Below are 20944 nucleotides of genomic sequence, written 5' to 3' on the forward strand. Positions count from 1 at the left end.
GAATACAATTCTTCTCCGACAGAGTTGTCTCCACTTGGAATAATTTACCACAAGAGATGAACATTTTCAAAAGGCAACTAAACAAACACCCGAAAACATCGCCAAAATCCATACCATCATACTATTAGACAAAGTTGCAAGGATTTAAAAAAAAACAAAAAAACCCAGATCTCTCATTGGATCGAAGTAGTGAAACTGTCTCGCTATGGCACCAGAGACGTGATATACACGTCTATACATGTCTCTGATGGCACCAAACTACAACAGGATGACTGAATCGGCAGTAAATTTAAGTGGGATTAGTGGAACTATTCCGCTCTCCCCTTGTATACGTCAGTATCGACGCCCATATGTGGATTACAAACTCTAGATATCTAACTTGGGACTGGTGTTCCAATAAATAACTACGCTTGGCAACTAAACTGTGTCTTTTATCACAATTCAACCTAAACATAAATTAATTGCCTAGTATATTTTTTTATTATGCAATGTACATAATTATTTTTTATCGTCAAAACGCCATGCGCAAATCCTAAATATGAGAGCAGTCACAAAAGCTTCGAGTTTCCAATGCCCTAGAAACACAGTACAACCAGACAATGGTAGTTACGTCATTGACAGCTAAGCCAATGGTAGCTACTTGAATTGTTCCAGCGTGGATCTCCAAATGTCGATCGGCCAAGATATTTTTTGCACATTCAGGTGATTTAAATGGTTAGCCTATCCAACCAAATAGTTGATTGGCGCCATATAACGGGAATAGGCCTGTGATCACACCCGTTACACATGAGCTAAATATCTCGACATGCCTGATTAGAGTCGTATAATCCGTAGTATATACGTTTTCTGGCCAGATGTTTTGTATCATCAATCCGTCAGAACTAACAATTGAAAACGACCCCGGCTAAACCTGTTTATAGATACACAGTTTTTATTAACTGTGCAAAAAATTCCAGTCATTTTGATGTATTTTGTGTCAGAAATAGTTGAAATTCTTCGATGTGTTGATAATATTGGTATGTTTCACTATCCTTGGAATGTGTCCCTGATAGGTACGCCTACAGACTGAAATATATGTCACAGGGCCCTGTACATATGTATATTATTAATTAATACACATATGCTGCATATATTATATACATACAACCCATATCAGGTGATGTTGTCGTCAGGTGACTTGGGAAATTGTCGGCTACGTCACACATATATACCTGCAGCAAAAAAGCAAAAATGTGAATGAGAAGAAGTTATGTGAGTCAGTGGTCACGTGACTTTACTTACCTGTCATCACACACCTTAGTTCCCCACAGGTAGTCACAAGGAAAACACCTGACCAGAAAACATGCCGGTAAGTTCTAGTTTTGCTTATACTTTATATTTTAGTTGTTCACAATTAATACAATACGATATTTGTTCATTTAGGCAAGAAAACCTGTATGAATTTAAGGTTCGTTTGATAAGATATGCATTGAAACATGGCAGTGATCCATCCGTCTGGTGAATAGCACGAGTGGGCGGGGTCCTACATATTATATGCTATAGTTTTTAATAATTGTCGAATGCTATATTGGCTCTTTGTGCATTTTTAAAAGATATATCTTATTAGTGCTGCACCAGGTCGATGTTAACTTTCTAACCATTTGTGGTGAAGTATAGTAAAAGTATGTACACGCAGATACCTATATACTAAATTAATATAGGTCTCTGGTACATGTATATCTTTAAAATTCATAATCGATACATGTGATATCGGCAAAACAAGGGACGTGTGCAGAAAAAGATGCGTACTATTTCTGGTATGTGATAAATTCAAATTACTGGTATAGATACTGCATATACGTCCGTATGTATTGCATATATATATAGCTACTCCATATCTGCGACGCCGTTTACATGTATGTGTAAATGTTGGGGTCCACGTATGTGTATAAGAAAAGTGACCAGCCAGTGATTGATTGCTTGTGTATTCTGACCTGTAAGGTATTTACCTGTCAATTTTAGTTTCCGTACGGACAATAAGTTATCTGTAGTCATGGTCGATATAGGTAGCATACCTTGAATATCAAACGCCGGTTTTGGCGGGGAGGGGAGGAGGGGCACTCTCTCATTCATACATTAAAATAAAGGTAAATAACAGATAGTCCACGGATCTAGCCATCACGTGACAGCCTACAGATAAGGAACTTGATATCCGTTTGTTATAAGTACAGACAATTATTATATGTAAGATACCTGTAAGTAAGGGCGATATAGGTCATACACCTTGAATATCGAACGCCTACACTTTATGGTGGGCTGGGGAGGAGATACTCTCTCGTTCATACCATTGGATAATAGCCATCCCGTAACAACCCAGATAAGGAACTAATATCCGATGTATTAAGTACGGCTCCTCACACGTATAATGGTGTTACATATCCCAGTACAAACAAACAAGTATCGACCGTGTATCCCCGACTACAACCACCAAACATATTTACATACCGCCACGGCTGACTGACGACGAATAGGAAAACTTTTGTTACTTATGTATACTCACTATTATGTAGGAATTGATGCTACCTGTGTGTGTACCGTGACGGTAGTTTTAACAAGTCATTAGGGTTCAAGTTCTTTATTACTTTAAACCACATGGTTTATCAGTATAAAAATTACATCCTCACAGTCCTCACAAATACTCGAGTGTAGGACAAAAGCCCCCCCCCCCGGACATTAGCCCCTCCGGACGAAAGCCCCCCCCCCCCCCCCCCCCCCCGGACATTAGCCCCCCCCGGACAGAAGCCCCTTCTTTAGAAATTTAGCTGGTATACTTTATATATATCTGTACTTTTGAAAAACAGAAATTATATATATATATATTGTTGTTTTTATCTCTGAAATTAGGAATGATTAAAATCAAAGAAACAATGAAGCCATTAATGATATATTTCTTTCCAGGAGAACACAACATCAATAAAAACCTACCAAACAACTGTGTAACAGCTTATTATTTATGTAACAGTTCAAGTAGTTGTTGTTGGAACCGGTTGTTTACATTGCCGAAGCCACTGATGACATATGTTATGTATATGTAGCAATTAAAAATCATTAAAAAAATAAATATCATTTTTTTTTATGAAGGGGCTTTTGTCCACTTTTTGATTAGTGTGAAGGGGCTTTTGTCCGGAGGGGCTTTTGTCCTAGGGGCTAATGTCCGGGGGGGCTTTTGTCCGTACCTCCAAATACTCACACACCCACACTAATCCACACATACCCACCCACTCACACTGATCCACATACAAACTCACACACACACACACACACACACACACACACACCAATCCACACATGTACACTACAGCACATACACACCTATACCCACACACTCACACTGATCCACACATATGAACACCGGTCGGTTACATCTAGAATATAGTGTAGAGGAATATCTCTCACACTTCAATAATTAAGTACATTGTTTTCACAAACTACACATTCTGGCATGGAAATTACAGAAGTACATAGGGGATTACAAACATGTTGTAGTTATATATTCTAGACATTTATATATTAATTACATATATATTAGCAAATTGCTCAATACTAAGTGATTTCGAAAATACATACAACAAGGGTAGGTATTGGAGAGAAAACCCAGCCCGTTCACAGGTGTACGGACCAGGGGATGGACCCCGAGCAGGGACGTCCCGTATATGCCAGGCCTGTGCCTTTGGCATGCACGCCCCGGGGTACAGTGTTATAAGATATGATTAATGTACTGTCAAATTGACGGCTATTATTTCATTGTCTCTCATGACGTCATTTCCCTCTGATTAAGAAGCTGTCATCCAACATCAGTCAATGGAATTAACACATCCATATACCTTATAGACAAGCACCATCCAACATCAGTCAATGGAATTAACATATCCATATACCTCTATAAAACAGCTCCATCCCACTTCAGGCAACTTAATGGAATTAGCATACCCATAGGCCTCTATATATCCAGAGACCTCCATCAAACAGCCCAATTCCACATCAGTCAATTTAATGGAATTAGCATACCCATAGACCTCTATATATCCAGAGACCTCCACCAAACAGCCCAATTCCACATCAGTCAACTAAATGGAATTAACATATCCATAGACCTCTATAAACAGCGCCATCCCATATCAGTCAATGGAATGAACATATCCATAGACCTCTATAAACAGCGCCATCCCATATCAGTCAATGGAATTAACATATCCATAGACCTCTATAAACAGCGCCGTCCCATATCAGTCAATGGAATTAACATATCCATAGACCTCTTTAAAACAGCGCCATCCCATATCAGTCAATGGAGTGAACATACCCATAGACTTCTATAAAACAGCGCCATCCCATATCAGTCAATGGAGTGAACATATCCATAGACTTCTATAAAACAGCGCCATCCCATATCAGTCAATGGAATTAACATATCCATAGACTTCTATAAAACAGCGCCATCCCATATCAGTCAATGGAGTGAACATACCCATAGACTTTTATAAAACAGCGCCATCCCATATCAGTCAATGGAATTAACATACCCATAGACTTCTATAAAACAGCGCCATCCCATATCAGTCAATGGAGTGAACATACCCATAGACTTCTATAAAACAGCGCCATCCCATATCAGTCAATGGAGTGAACATACCCATAGACCTCTATAAAACAATTTCATTCATAGACATTTTATCAGTTTCTATCCATGTCGACAGCCATTTCAATGTTCACAAACATTTTATTTTCTTATATCACTGAAATAGTTCATGAAGACAAATTACAAGCAATTAAACTGTAGTGAAACAGATTTGTTTCAGATTCCGAATCCTTGTATTCTTGAATACCCGTGTAAGAGCCCGCCAATCCTGATATATCAGAATACCCGTGTAAGACCTAGCCAATCCTGATATATCAGAATACCCGTGTAAGGCCTAGCCAATCCTGATATATCAGAATACCCGTGTAAGACCTAGCCAATCCTGATATATCAGAATACTAGTGTAAGACCTAGCCAATCCTGATATATCAGAATACCAGTGTAAGACCTAGCCAATCCTGATATATCAGAATACTAGTGTAAGACCTAGCCAATCCTGATATATCAGAATACCAGTGTAAGACCTAGCCAATCCTGATATATCAGAATACCCGTGTAAGACCTAGCCAATCCTGATATATCAGAATACCCGTGTAAGACCTAGCTAATCCTGATATATCAGAATACCCGTGTAAGACCTAGCCAATCCTGATATATCAGAATACCCGTGTAAGACCTAGCCAATCCTGATATATCAGAATACCCGTGTAAGACCTAGCCAATCCTGATATATCAGAATACCCGTGTAAGACCTAGCTAATCCTGATTTATCAGAGTTACTTCCCTTGATTCACTACTGCCACAAAGGAGTCTCTATTGATAATAATGGAGTCCGAGATTCGGTAACAACCGGTCTTTTTTAATGAAACCCGTATATGCAAATTGTCTCCCTAATGGCATATGGCGGTTTGTTTTTAAAAGCATAAGTTATCGGTACCCGAAATTCCTTATGGCGATTTGCGCCATTCAGCAAGTTTTTGGTCAATATATGACTTCATTCCCCGCGACGTTTAGTTCGATAGGTGGTTATTTTATTATCATTACTTTAAACTGTTGTTGAATTTCAACTTTAGTAAAAAAAAATTTTGTACTCAAACATACGTCGTTCTACTTACGGTGTTGAGATTGTTGTTGTTTTTTATTATAATTATTGTTGCAGTTTTTCTCGTTATTTTCTAATTATTTGTTTATTTCACTTATAATTAATGTTACATATGTCCATTGCATTAAGGGTACTGTATAACTAATATTACATATTTCCATTTCTTTAGGGGTACTGTATCAATTATAATTTTAACTATATTCAGTATAATTAAGGTCGTTTATTATCTTGGGTCTTTTACTAATACTTGAAACATCAGAAAGAATTCTCCATAATATTATACCTGCATATTGTTGATACCGTATACATTACAATTTTTATACAACGATATTCATCGATTCAATTGTCTTTTCTATTTAGCAATTTAGCAATTTTACTTTCTTTAATGCTGTTTACGCTTGTTAACAATCGAACTGATTTATATACGCTTGGCTCCCTATGATGGATACTAATTCTTAATAAATGTTCAGGATAGATCAGAGTACCGTAATTATTGTTGTTTTAATTCCATTCAGGGCACCGTATTCGGAAATGAAGACTTTGATGCTGATGCAGCAGCACAAACACTTCGGGAGGCGATGTGTGGCTTTGGTAACGTATTATATATATATATATATATAGTCTAGCAAGGCAATAGTACAACCACGTTGTACCGATACTGCCCGTATAAGTTTTGTGGTAATATAGTGTCCGTGTATGTTGTGTGGTTATAGTGTCCATGTATGTTGCGTGTTATAGTGTCCGTGTATGTTGTGTGGTTATAGTGTCCGTATATGTTGTGTGGTTATAGTGTCAGTGTATGTTGTGTGGTTATAGTGTCCGTATATGTTGTGTGGTTATAGTGTCCGTGTATGTTGTGTGGTTATAGTGTCCGTGTATGTTGTGGGGTTATAGTGTCCGTGTATGTTGTGTGGTTATAATGTCCGTGTATGTTGTGTGGTTATAGTGTCAGTGTATGTTGTATGGTTATAGTGTCCGTGTATGTTGTGTGGTTATGGTGTCCGTGTATGTTGTGTGGTTATAGTGTCCGTGTATGTTGTATGGTTATAGTGTCCGTGTATGTTGTGTGGTTATAGTGTCCGTGTATGTTGTGTAGTTATAGTGTCCGTGTATGTTGGTGGTTATATAGTGTCCGTGTATGTTGTATGGTTATAGTGTCCGTGTATGTTGTGTGGTTATAGTGTCCGTGTATGTTGTGTGTTTATGGTGTCCGTGTATGTTGTGTGTTATAGTTTCCGTACATGTTGAGAGGGTATATATATAGCGTCCGTGTATGTTGTGTTATAGTGTCCGTACATGTTGAGTGGGTATATATATAGTGTCCGTGTATGTTGTGTCGTTATAGTGTCCGATTACATTTACAGGTACCGATGAGGAACCTATCATAAAGGTACTGGACAGTCATAACAACGCACAGCGTCAGGAAATAGCATTAGCTTTCAAACAGTCCTACGGCAAGGTTTGTATGCAACATATAAGTGTATTTGATTTTCATCTCTCCAGCATTCTCCGTCACTTTTGGACACCCATGTCCCATAGGTGTCAATCAGTCTTTGACATATGTGTCTTCAGCGTTCTCCGTCTAACTTTGACACTCGTGTCGCCAGTGTTCTCCGTCTAACTTTGACACTCGTGACTCCAGCGTTATCCGTCTAATTTGACACTCGTGTCACCAGCGTTCTCCGTCTAACTTTGACACTCGTTTCTCAAGCGATCTCCGTCTAACTTTGACACTCATGTCTCCAGCATTATCCGTTTAAGTTTGACACTCGTGTCGTCAGCGTTATCCATTTAAAGTTGACACTCGTGTCGTCAGCGTTATCCGTTTAAATTTGACACTCGTGTCGTCAGCGTTCTCCGTTTAACTTTGACATTCGTGACTCCAGCGTTATCCGTCTAACTTTGACACTCGTGACTCCAGCGTTCTCCGTCTAACTCTGACACTCGTGTCGTCAGCGTTCTCCGTTTAACTTTGACACTCGTGACTCCAGCGCTCTCCGTCTAACTTTGACACTCGTGTCGTCAGCGTTCTCCATTTAACTTTGACACTCGTGACTCCAGCGTTCTCCGTCTAACTCTGACACTCGTGTTGTCAGCGTTATCCGTCTAACTTTGACACTCGTGACTCCAGTGTTCTCGTAGCAATCTTATTCCAAGTTTAACACTGTTCTGTATAGCAATCTCCTTCCAAGTTAAACACTTCTCTGTCCAGCAATCTCCTTCCAAGTTAAACACTGCTTAGCGCTCAGCATATTAGGAGTGGGACGACTGGTTCGCACGTTGTCAGTATAATGTGACCGGGTGGAGTGTGATGCTGGCTGACTTCGGCAGTATACTTTAGTGAGGTAGCACTATAAATCGGCAAAAGTTCCGGCCTATCACATGGAGACTTAACACGAACATACCGCAGCCTCCCAAAACACACATACGCACTCACCCCACGCATACATGTCGCACGCACGGGAGGCAGTCCTTAAAAAACCTTAGCTGTTAATAGGAAGTTTAACAAAATAAACAAAACCAAAGTGTTCTGTATAGCAATCTCCTTCCAATTTAAACACTTTTCTGTCCTGCAATCTCCTTCCAAGTTTAACATTTCTCTGTCTTGCAATCTCCTTCCAAGTTTAACATTTCTCTGTCCTGCAATCGCCTTCCAAGTTTTACACTATTCTGTATAGCAATCTCCTTCCAAGTTTAACACTTCTCTGTCCTGCAATTTCCTTCCAAGTTTAACATTTCTCTGTCCTGCAATCTCCTTCAAAATAGAACACACCAGCCCCATCGTTTGAGACCCACGGTTGATTGCGCTACGTGATAAGTGTAGCGTAGCGTAGTGCAATCCATCGTGCCCGTGCGTCTCCGGCGATGTACAAACCCGAACAGAATAAAACACTGATAAAATCTTATATTCTGTTGTAGGATCTTATTGATGAACTCAAGTCGGAACTGAGGAGTGACTTCGAGAATACCGTAATCGCTTTGATGACTCCGCCGCGTCTCTATGACGCGCGAGAACTCAACAGGGCTATCAGCGTAAGTATATTGGTCAGAGATGGACCATATTGCTAAAACAAAACTCTTCTTCTATTGGCAAAACATATGGAACTTGATGTATGATGGATGATCTATCAGGTAATTTAGGTTATATTCTAGATGTTAAAACATACAAAGTAGACTGGCTCCCTGTCTCTAGAATATCAAAATTATAAATAAAATTGACCTTTATGATTTTGGTCACTAGGATATGTCTGATTCTAGAGTTTCAAACTAGGGGGAGATAATCTAGTATTAAAATTTAGTGGAGCAGTTCTAACAAAAAAACTTAGGGCTGGTGGCCAGTCTACATACAAAGTAATAAGTATAGTTTTACCGATAACCATCCTTAGATACGTGATTTCTATTTCTATTTAATTTGTAGGGAGCCGGAACTGACGAGACAGCCCTGATAGAAATCATGTGTACCCGTACTAACGAGGAATTGGAGGAAATCAAAGCTCTGTACCAACAAGGTAAACTTACATTTAGCTGCTTGCGGCAATCAAACCAGTGCCATATAGTGATTTATGTAATTCAGAACACATCGTTTAGACTATATGTTTTGAATGTTGGCAACAACAAAAATAGAACTAAATGCCTGATATTTTATATCACGTGACAGAGTTCGAAGCGTCACTGGAAGAACATTTGGATTGCGACACATCCGGGTACTTCGGTCGTTTGATGATTTCACTGGTAACTGGAGGGAGAGATGAAGATGAAGATGTGAACGAATACGAGGCTAAGGCCGATGCTTCTGAACTGTATGAAGTATGTATTGCCCTTTGACGTCACAAAACTATGCAGAAACCAAGTCAAGTTGTGTACACTGTTATACAATATGATCAGAGACTATAGGGAATCTCTACAGTAATGTGTACAATGTTATACAATATGATCAGAGACTATAGGGAATATCTACTGTAATGTGTACAATGTTATACAATATGATCAGAGACTATAGGGAATATCTACTGTAATGTGTACAATGTTATACAATATGATCAGAGACTATAGGGAATATCAACTGTAATGTGTACACTGTTATACAATATGATCAGAGACTATAGGGAATATCTACTGTAATGTGTACAATGTTATACAATATGATCAGAGACTATAGGGAATATCTACTGTAATGTGTACAATGTTATGCAATATGATCAGAGACTATAGGGAATATCTACTGTAATGTGTACAATGTTATACAATATGATTAGTGACTTTAGGGAATATCTACTGTAATGTGTACAATGTTATACAATATGATCAGAGACTATAGGGAATATCTACTGTAATGTGTACAATGTTATACAATATGATCAGTGACTATAGGGAATATCTACTGTAATGTGTACAATGTTATACAATATGATCAGTGACTATAGGGAATATCTACTGTAATGTGTACACTGTTATACAATATGATCAGAGACTATCGGGAATATCTACTGTAATGTGTACAATGTTATACAATATGATCAGTGACTATAGGGAATATCTACTGTAATGTGTACACTGTTATACAATATGATCAGAGACTATAGGGAATATCTACTGTAATGTGTACAATGTTATACAATATGATCAGTGACTTTAGGGAATATCTACTGTAATGTGTACACTGTTATACAATATGATCAGAGACTATAGGGAATATCTACTGTAATGTGTACAATGTTATACAATATGATTAGAGACTATAGGGAATATCTACTGTAATGTGTACAATGTTATACAATATGATCAGAGACTATAGGGAATATCTACTGTAATGTGTACAATGTTATACAATATGATCAGAGACTATAGGGAATATCTACTGTAATGTGTACAATGTTATACAATATGATCAGAGACTATAGGGAATATCTACTGTAATGTGTACACTGTTATACAATATGATCAGAGACTATAGGGAATATCTACTGTAATGTGTACACTGTTATACAATATGATCAGTGACTTTAGGGAATATCTACTGTAATGTGTACAATGTTATACAATATGATTAGAGACTATAGGGAATATCTACTGTAATGTGTACAATGTTATACAATATGATCAGAGACTATAGGGAATATCTACTGTAATGTGTACAATGTTATACAATATGATCAGAGACTATAGGGAATCTCTACTGTAATGTGTACAATGTTATACAATATGATCAGAGACTATAGGGAATATCTACAGTAATGTGTACAATGTTATACAATATGATCAGAGACTATAGGGAATATCTACAGTAATGTGTACAATGTTATACAATATGATCAGAGACTATAGGGAATATCTACTGTAATGTGTACAATGTTATACAATATGATCAGTGACTATAGGGAATATCTACAGTAATGTGTACAATGTTATACAATATGATCAGTGACTATAGGGAATATCTACTGTAATGTGTACACTGTTATACAATATGATCAGAGACTATAGGGAATATCTACTGTAATGTGTACATTGTTATACAATATGATTAGAGACTATAGGGAATATCTACTGTAATGTGTACAATGTTATACAATATGATCAGAGACTATAGGGAATATCTACTGTAATGTGTACAATGTTATACAATATGATCAGAGACTATAGGGAATATCTACTGTAATGTGTACATTGTTATACAATATGATTAGAGACTATAGGGAATATCTACTGTAATGTGTACAATGTTATACAATATGAGCAGAGACTATCGGGAATATCTACTGTAATGTGTACACTGTTATACAATATGATCAGAGACTATAGGGAATATCTACTGTAATGTGTACAATGTTATACAATATGATCAGAGACTATAGGGAATATCTACAGTAATGTGTACAATGTTATACAATATGATCAGAGACTATAGGGAATATCTACTATAATGTGTATAATGTTATACAATATGATTAGTGACTATAGGGAATATCTACAGTAATGTGTACAATGTTATACAATATGATCAGAAACTATAGGGAATATCTACTATAATGTGTACAATGTTATACAATATGATCAGTGACTATAGGGAATCTCTACTGTAATGTGTACAATGTTATACAATATGATCAGAGACTATAGGGAATATCTACAGTAATGTGTACAATGTTATACAATATGATCAGTGACTTTAAAAAATCTCTACTATAATGTGTACACTGTTATACAATATGATCAGAGACTATAGGGAATATCAACTGTAATGTGTACACTGTTATACAATATGATCAGAGACTATAGGGAATATCTACTGTAATGTGTACAATGTTATACAATATGATCAGAGACTATAGGGAATATCTACTGTAATGTGTACAATGTTATGCAATATGATCAGAGACTATAGGGAATATCTACTGTAATGTGTACAATGTTATACAATATGATTAGTGACTTTAGGGAATATCTACTGTAATGTGTACAATGTTATACAATATGATCAGAGACTATAGGGAATATCTACTGTAATGTGTACAATGTTATACAATATGATCAGTGACTATAGGGAATATCTACTGTAATGTGTACAATGTTATACAATATGATCAGTGACTATAGGGAATATCTACTGTAATGTGTACACTGTTATACAATATGATCAGAGACTATCGGGAATATCTACTGTAATGTGTACAATGTTATACAATATGATCAGTGACTATAGGGAATATCTACTGTAATGTGTACACTGTTATACAATATGATCAGAGACTATAGGGAATATCTACTGTAATGTGTACAATGTTATACAATATGATCAGTGACTTTAGGGAATATCTACTGTAATGTGTACACTGTTATACAATATGATCAGAGACTATAGGGAATATCTACTGTAATGTGTACAATGTTATACAATATGATTAGAGACTATAGGGAATATCTACTGTAATGTGTACAATGTTATACAATATGATCAGAGACTATAGGGAATATCTACTGTAATGTGTACAATGTTATACAATATGATCAGAGACTATAGGGAATATCTACTGTAATGTGTACAATGTTATACAATATGATCAGAGACTATAGGGAATATCTACTGTAATGTGTACACTGTTATACAATATGATCAGAGACTATAGGGAATATCTACTGTAATGTGTACACTGTTATACAATATGATCAGTGACTTTAGGGAATATCTACTGTAATGTGTACAATGTTATACAATATGATCAGAGACTATAGGGAATATCTACTGTAATGTGTACAATGTTATACAATATGATTAGAGACTATAGGGAATATCTACTGTAATGTGTACAATGTTATACAATATGATCAGTGACTATAGGGAATATCTACAGTAATGTGTACAATGTTATACAATATGATCAGTGACTATAGGGAATATCTACTGTAATGTGTACACTGTTATACAATATGATCAGAGACTATAGGGAATATCTACTGTAATGTGTACATTGTTATACAATATGATTAGAGACTATAGGGAATATCTACTGTAATGTGTACAATGTTATACAATATGATCAGAGACTATAGGGAATATCTACTGTAATGTGTACAATGTTATACAATATGATCAGAGACTATAGGGAATATCTACTGTAATGTGTACATTGTTATACAATATGATTAGAGACTATAGGGAATATCTACTGTAATGTGTACAATGTTATACAATATGAGCAGAGACTATCGGGAATATCTACTGTAATGTGTACACTGTTATACAATATGATCAGAGACTATAGGGAATATCTACTGTAATGTGTACAATGTTATACAATATGATCAGAGACTATAGGGAATATCTACAGTAATGTGTACAATGTTATACAATATGATCAGAGACTATAGGGAATATCTACTATAATGTGTATAATGTTATACAATATGATTAGTGACTATAGGGAATATCTACAGTAATGTGTACAATGTTATACAATATGATCAGAAACTATAGGGAATATCTACTATAATGTGTACAATGTTATACAATATGATCAGTGACTATAGGGAATCTCTACTGTAATGTGTACAATGTTATACAATATGATCAGAGACTATAGGGAATATCTACAGTAATGTGTACAATGTTATACAATATGATCAGTGACTTTAAAAAATCTCTACTATAATGTGTACACTGTTATACAATATGATCAGAGACTATAGGGAATATCAACTGTAATGTGTACACTGTTATACAATATGATCAGAGACTATAGGGAATATCTACTGTAATGTGTACAATGTTATACAATATGATCAGAGACTATAGGGAATATCTACTGTAATGTGTACAATGTTATGCAATATGATCAGAGACTATAGGGAATATCTACTGTAATGTGTACAATGTTATACAATATGATTAGTGACTTTAGGGAATATCTACTGTAATGTGTACAATGTTATACAATATGATCAGAGACTATAGGGAATATCTACTGTAATGTGTACAATGTTATACAATATGATCAGTGACTATAGGGAATATCTACTGTAATGTGTACAATGTTATACAATATGATCAGTGACTATAGGGAATATCTACTGTAATGTGTACACTGTTATACAATATGATCAGAGACTATCGGGAATATCTACTGTAATGTGTACAATGTTATACAATATGATCAGTGACTATAGGGAATATCTACTGTAATGTGTACACTGTTATACAATATGATCAGAGACTATAGGGAATATCTACTGTAATGTGTACAATGTTATACAATATGATCAGTGACTTTAGGGAATATCTACTGTAATGTGTACACTGTTATACAATATGATCAGAGACTATAGGGAATATCTACTGTAATGTGTACAATGTTATACAATATGATTAGAGACTATAGGGAATATCTACTGTAATGTGTACAATGTTATACAATATGATCAGAGACTATAGGGAATATCTACTGTAATGTGTACAATGTTATACAATATGATCAGAGACTATAGGGAATATCTACTGTAATGTGTACAATGTTATACAATATGATCAGAGACTATAGGGAATATCTACTGTAATGTGTACACTGTTATACAATATGATCAGAGACTATAGGGAATATCTACTGTAATGTGTACACTGTTATACAATATGATCAGTGACTTTAGGGAATATCTACTGTAATGTGTACAATGTTATACAATATGATCAGAGACTATAGGGAATATCTACTGTAATGTGTACAATGTTATACAATATGATTAGAGACTATAGGGAATATCTACTGTAATGTGTACAATGTTATACAATATGATCAGAGACTATAGGGAATATCTACTGTAATGTGTACAATGTTATACAATATGATCAGAGACTATAGGGAATCTCTACTTTAATGTGTACAATGTTATACAATATGATCAGAGACTATAGGGAATATCTACAGTAATGTGTACAATGTTATACAATATGATCAGAGACTATAGGGAATATCTACAGTAATGTGTACAATGTTATACAATATGATCAGAGACTATAGGGAATATCTACTGTAATGTGTACAATGTTATACAATATGATCAGTGACTATAGGGAATATCTACAGTAATGTGTACAATGTTATACAATATGATCAGTGACTATAGGGAATATCTACTGTAATGTGTACACTGTTATACAATATGATCAGAGACTATAGGGAATATCTACTGTAATGTGTACATTGTTATACAATATGATTAGAGACTATAGGGAATATCTACTGTAATGTGTACAATGTTATACAATATGATCAGAGACTATAGGGAATATCTACTGTAATGTGTACAATGTTATACAATATGATCAGAGACTATAGGGAATATCTACTGTAATGTGTACATTGTTATACAATATGATTAGAGACTATAGGGAATATCTACTGTAATGTGTACATTGTTATACAATATGATTAGAGACTATAGGGAATATCTACTGTAATGTGTACACTGTTATACAATATGATCAGAGACTATAGGGAATATCTACTGTAATGTGTACAATGTTATACAATATGATCAGAGACTATAGGGAATATCTACTGTAATGTGTACAATGTTATACAATATGATCAGAGACTATCGGGAATATCTACTGTAATGTGTACAATGTTATACAATATGATCAGAGACTATAGGGAATATCTACTGTAATGTGTACAATGTTATACAATATGATCAGAGACTATAGGGAATATCTACAGTAATGTGTACAATGTTATACAATATGATCAGAGACTATAGGGAATATCTACTATAATGTGTATAATGTTATACAATATGATTAGTGACTATAGGGAATATCTACAGTAATGTGTACAATGTTATACAATATGATCAGAAACTATAGGGAATATCTACTATAATGTGTACAATGTTATACAATATGATCAGTGACTATAGGGAATCTCTACTGTAATGTGTACAATGTTATACAATATGATCAGAGACTATAGGGAATATCTACAGTAATGTGTACAATGTTATACAATATGATCAGTGACTTTAAAAAATCTCTACTATAATGTGTACACTGTTATACAATATGATCAGAGACTATAGGGAATATCTACTGTAATGTGTACACTGTTATACAATATGATCAGTGACTATAGGGAATATCTACTGTAATGTGTACAATGTTATACAATATGATCAGAGACTATAGGGAATATCTACTGTAATGTGTACAATGTTATACAATATGATCAGAGACTATAGGGAATATCTACTGTAATGTGTACAATGTTATACAATATGATCAGAGACTATAGGGAATATCTACTGTAATGTGTACAATGTTATACAATATGATCAGAGACCATAGGGAATATCTACTGTAATGTGTACAATGTTATACAATATGATCAGAGACTATAGGGAATATCTACTGTAATGTGTACAATGTTATACAATATGATCAGAGACTATAGGGAATATCAACTATAATGTGTACAATGTTATACAATATGATCAGAGACTATAGGGAATATCTACTGTAATGTGTACACTGTTATACAATATGATCAGAGACTAAAGGGAATATCTACTATAATGTGTACAATGTTATACAATATGATCAGAGACTATAGGGAATATCTACTGTAATGTGTACACTGTTATACAATATGATCAGAGACTATAGGGAATATCTACAGTAATGTGTACACGGTTATACAATATGATCAGAGACTATAGGGAATATCTACTGTAATGTGTACAATGTTATACAATATGATCAGAACCTATAGGGAATATCTACTGTAATGTGTACAATGTTATACAATATGATCAGAACCTATAGGGAATATCTACTGTAATGTGTACAATGTTATACAAGAGACAATAATAAACACAATATGTATATATAGGAGATCTCTACAGAGATATGTTGACTTTTGTAGGCTGGAGCCAATGCCTGGGGCACAGAGGAATCCAAGTTCAATCAAATCCTGTGTAGACGACACTTTAATCACCTGAAGAGAGTATTTGAAATTTATGCAGAGAACAACGATCAGAACGTGAGAGATGCAATAAGCAGCGAATTCAGTGGAAACATAAAAAGTGGCTATCTTGCTTTAGGTAACATTGTATTCTGTAATTTAACAATAACTGTATACCGTTATGTAGGTACACTAATGTATATACATTATCATTGTGTGGTCCCCCTACAGTCCACATCATTACGAGACCTAAGAGCTCCACGTGGGCTCCCTAACTATCGTACTGTGATCGACACAGCTCAATGAAGTAAACAAGTATCAATTACATTTTGTATTGTAAAGTTAAAGATGTGATACTATGCATAAACTATGACCTTTACAAAACACTTGCGAATCCAGTCTTACATTTGTATAAAACTGATACTGATCAGAACTCATTTGCATTTACACTCTCGTTTACCCGGATGGAAATATGATTGGCGATGGACGATATAGATATATTGTTTGTTTGTTTTTTACACCTTGTTGATATTTTATATAGGTATTTACGTTAAACATACACGTGTATAATCCATTATTTACTTTTTCATTTCTACAGTTGACATAGCGGAAAACAAACCTCTGTTCTTTGCCAAGAGACTGGATTACGCCATGCGAGGACTTGGTACCAGTGACGACGATCTTATCCGCTTGATTGTGTCAAGGAGCGAGGTGAGGTGTTAGCAAACCGTTTGTTTCTCAAAACTTGCGTATCCGCCCACTTATTTCATCTTTAAGAGAACCTGTGTGTTTGTAACTAATCAAATATGCATCTTTGAAAAACCATAGCAATTTCACAGATAAATGTCGTAACATGTCAACTATGTACAAATTATGAATATTATACACATATGTATGTTCAACGGATGTTTGATCAAATTACTGTACTTATATCGGCATTTTCATAAAAACAACCCCCCCCCCCCCCCCCCCAAAAAAAAAAAAAAACAAACAAAAAAACAACTTTCAAATGATTCCAAAATACCATTTTCAAAATTTTGACGAGTCTTTATATACTGATAAATGTATAGTGGGTAATTTGAGCTAGTCCCACATTTCCGAGTCCCAAACATACTGAGTCACGTGGTTCATGTCTTCACGTAGATCAGATTGTAAGCATGTGGTTGTTCATGTTGATCCCTTAATTATGCATAATGTTTGACAGATGTAAAATATCTATGTGTGTACAGGTCGACATGCAGGAGATCTGTACGGAGTACTACTTCATGCAGCCCGAAGATGATCGCCGGATATTACGAGAGGCAGTGGAGAGTGAATGTGGCGGTGATTACAAGAACATGCTACTGACAATTCTTAACCCTATCGATTGAGGATAGTTCCGTATTGTAATCCCTGTAAGTCTGTCTAGTGTAGACCACAGAGGGACACGGTTCAATAAACAGACATTCTCAAGATTAGTAAGAGCTTACGGTCTGTCTAACACGTTTCTCAGCCAGAATTGTAGTTAGAAATAACAGTGCCTAGAGTACAATATCATATGTAGCATTATGACAGGGTCTGCTTGGTTGGAAACTACTCATCTCCTGCGAGTGCTACATCTAACTAAAAACTTTCTCCTGGGAGATATACTGTATCAGTCTTTTGACGCATTTTCCTGGAAATGTACTCATAAAAACCTACAGCATCTAGCAATTTATACTAAAATGTGTTATATTGTAATAAACTAATGTCTCCTTCTTTTGAAGTTTGATTATTTTATCACAAAATACTGGTGAAATGGCAAAAAATATTTTGACAATGTCAGAGGTCTTAGATACGAACACACGAAAATATATACATGTACATATATTACAGACCCTTAAATACTTAATCTGCCACGTGCAAATGCTTCGACAGCAAATTGGTTGTATAAGTTAATATCCGGGTCTGACAGAGTAACCAGAAAAGAAACCAATGCATCCAAGACAGAGTAACCAGAAAAGAAACCAATGCATCCCAACTAGAGACCGTCAGGACAGCAAGCATGCCGTTTTGTTGGTCTGACAGAGTAACATAGAGACCGTCAGGACAGCAAGCATGCCGTTTTGTTGGTCTGACAGAGCAACATAGAGACCGTCAGGACAGCAAGCATGCCGTTTTGTTGGTCTGACAGAGTAACATAGAGACCGTCAGGACAGCAAGCATGACGTTTTGTTGGTCTGACAGAGTAACCAGAAAAGAAACAAATGCACCCCAACTAGAGACAAGCATGTCGTCTTCTCGTGAAGACAATCATTTTTCAGCACCACATAGCCCACACATTTCTCCCAGTCAGACCTCGTGAATGCTTCACTAAGAGAAATTCGTTGTAATAAATTTGAATAATTTGTACAGATGATACACACGTGAAGTACGTTTCCTGATGCTATGTCGAGGTTTACCAACTTCTTTCTGTGGCTCCTAGTCCTTAAACATAATATCCTGGTCTGTCACTGGTTTCATTAAATCCTTGCAGAATTCTAAACACCTAAAGTACAACGTAGCTTTTCCTTCTGCACTCTAACGATGGTAATCGAACTAGCAGTCTCTCAGAATGTTCTTGTCGTACATTCTAAATCCCTCATCAACAATGGACTCCAAACTGTTACAACATACTCTAACTGGGGCCAAATTTATGGTTTATAAACCGGAAAGAACGGCTCCATGCTTAAAAATCCAAAAAGTTCTTTTGATCATCCCTGGTTGGAATGTGGATACTGAATTTCAGGCTTTAACCACATAATTAAATGTTTAAGACATGTGCCCGAATGTCATGGTCATGAGCTATGGAAGAACTTTAATCTGCCATTAAGTCATTGCAGAGCTTTTGACAGAATATGAAATAAACATCATATACATAGTTCTTTATGAAGCTATGAGCTTTTCAGCTCATTAGCAAAGCTGACTCTTAAGAGCGGCAAAGACAATCAATAATCTTGTAGTCGCTCATAGGTCAAAATAATGCCAAGCAAAAGAGTCAGTTATGCCGTCTTAAAGAGAACAAAGGATGTTATATAAAACGTACACATTGTCTTCTATTGTCGATCTATGACCAGCGTAATGATACGAAGGGAAGTAACTCCAGTAGACTTTACCGTTATACATACACCACGGAAAAGTTACAAAATTGTAAACTTTCGCATCTAACTTACCAAAACATTTAAAGGTAACTTTTATAGGGGGGGGGGGGGGGGGGGGGGGGGGGGGGGGGTTGAATTTAGGATGAAAAGAGCAGATCCAACAATTTACATTTACATCAATTGATGGTCCGAGAACAAAAGTAACGTTATCAGAGGAATCGGAAGAGAAAGACATTCGAATAATTGTCGATAATAAATTGAACTGTAGAAATAATTTACATGCAGCCGTAAACAAAGCCAACCGAATACTTCAGAAGATCATACACACTTGGAAAAATCATTCTGCTTATTGAAGTTGCTGTATAAGGCTCAAGTTCGACACCAGTTTGAATATGGAGTATGCAAAAACAATAGGACACTGATCTGCTAGTAAACGTTAACGGCGAGCTACGAAATTACTACCAGGATTGCAAATTCTTACGTATGAAGAACGATTGGGTCGTCTTAAATTCCAGCCGTTTACCAATAGAGAAAGAGAGAAGGACCCGGGGACAATCACTTGACCTAGATAAATAAAGAAATAGACTGGACACGAGGAAATGTTCGTTCACTCAAAGAACTATGGACAGCTTGAACTCTTTACCAGAAAATGTAGTTCAAGGCCCAAACTGAA

At 35.9% G+C, this 20944-nt stretch overlaps 1 protein-coding gene across 1 annotated transcript; it reads left to right on the forward strand.

Annotated features, from left to right (window-relative positions):
• Positions 1-1169: 1169 nt before the first annotated feature.
• On the forward strand, positions 1170-18910 carry LOC117325707 (annexin A4-like). The gene is made up of 9 exons (XM_033882127.1): positions 1170-1348; positions 6236-6311; positions 7085-7179; positions 8640-8753; positions 9139-9229; positions 9379-9527; positions 17135-17312; positions 17772-17884; positions 18403-18910. The coding sequence occupies exons 1-9, from the start codon at positions 1343-1345 to the stop codon at positions 18541-18543; spliced, it is 963 nt and encodes a 320-aa protein (XP_033738018.1). The 5' UTR covers positions 1170-1342; the 3' UTR covers positions 18544-18910.
• The last annotated feature ends 2034 nt before the right edge of the window (positions 18911-20944 follow it).

Source organism: Pecten maximus, chromosome 4 (assembly GCF_902652985.1).
Source record: "Pecten maximus chromosome 4, xPecMax1.1, whole genome shotgun sequence".
NCBI classification, from domain to species: domain Eukaryota; kingdom Metazoa; phylum Mollusca; class Bivalvia; order Pectinida; family Pectinidae; genus Pecten; species Pecten maximus.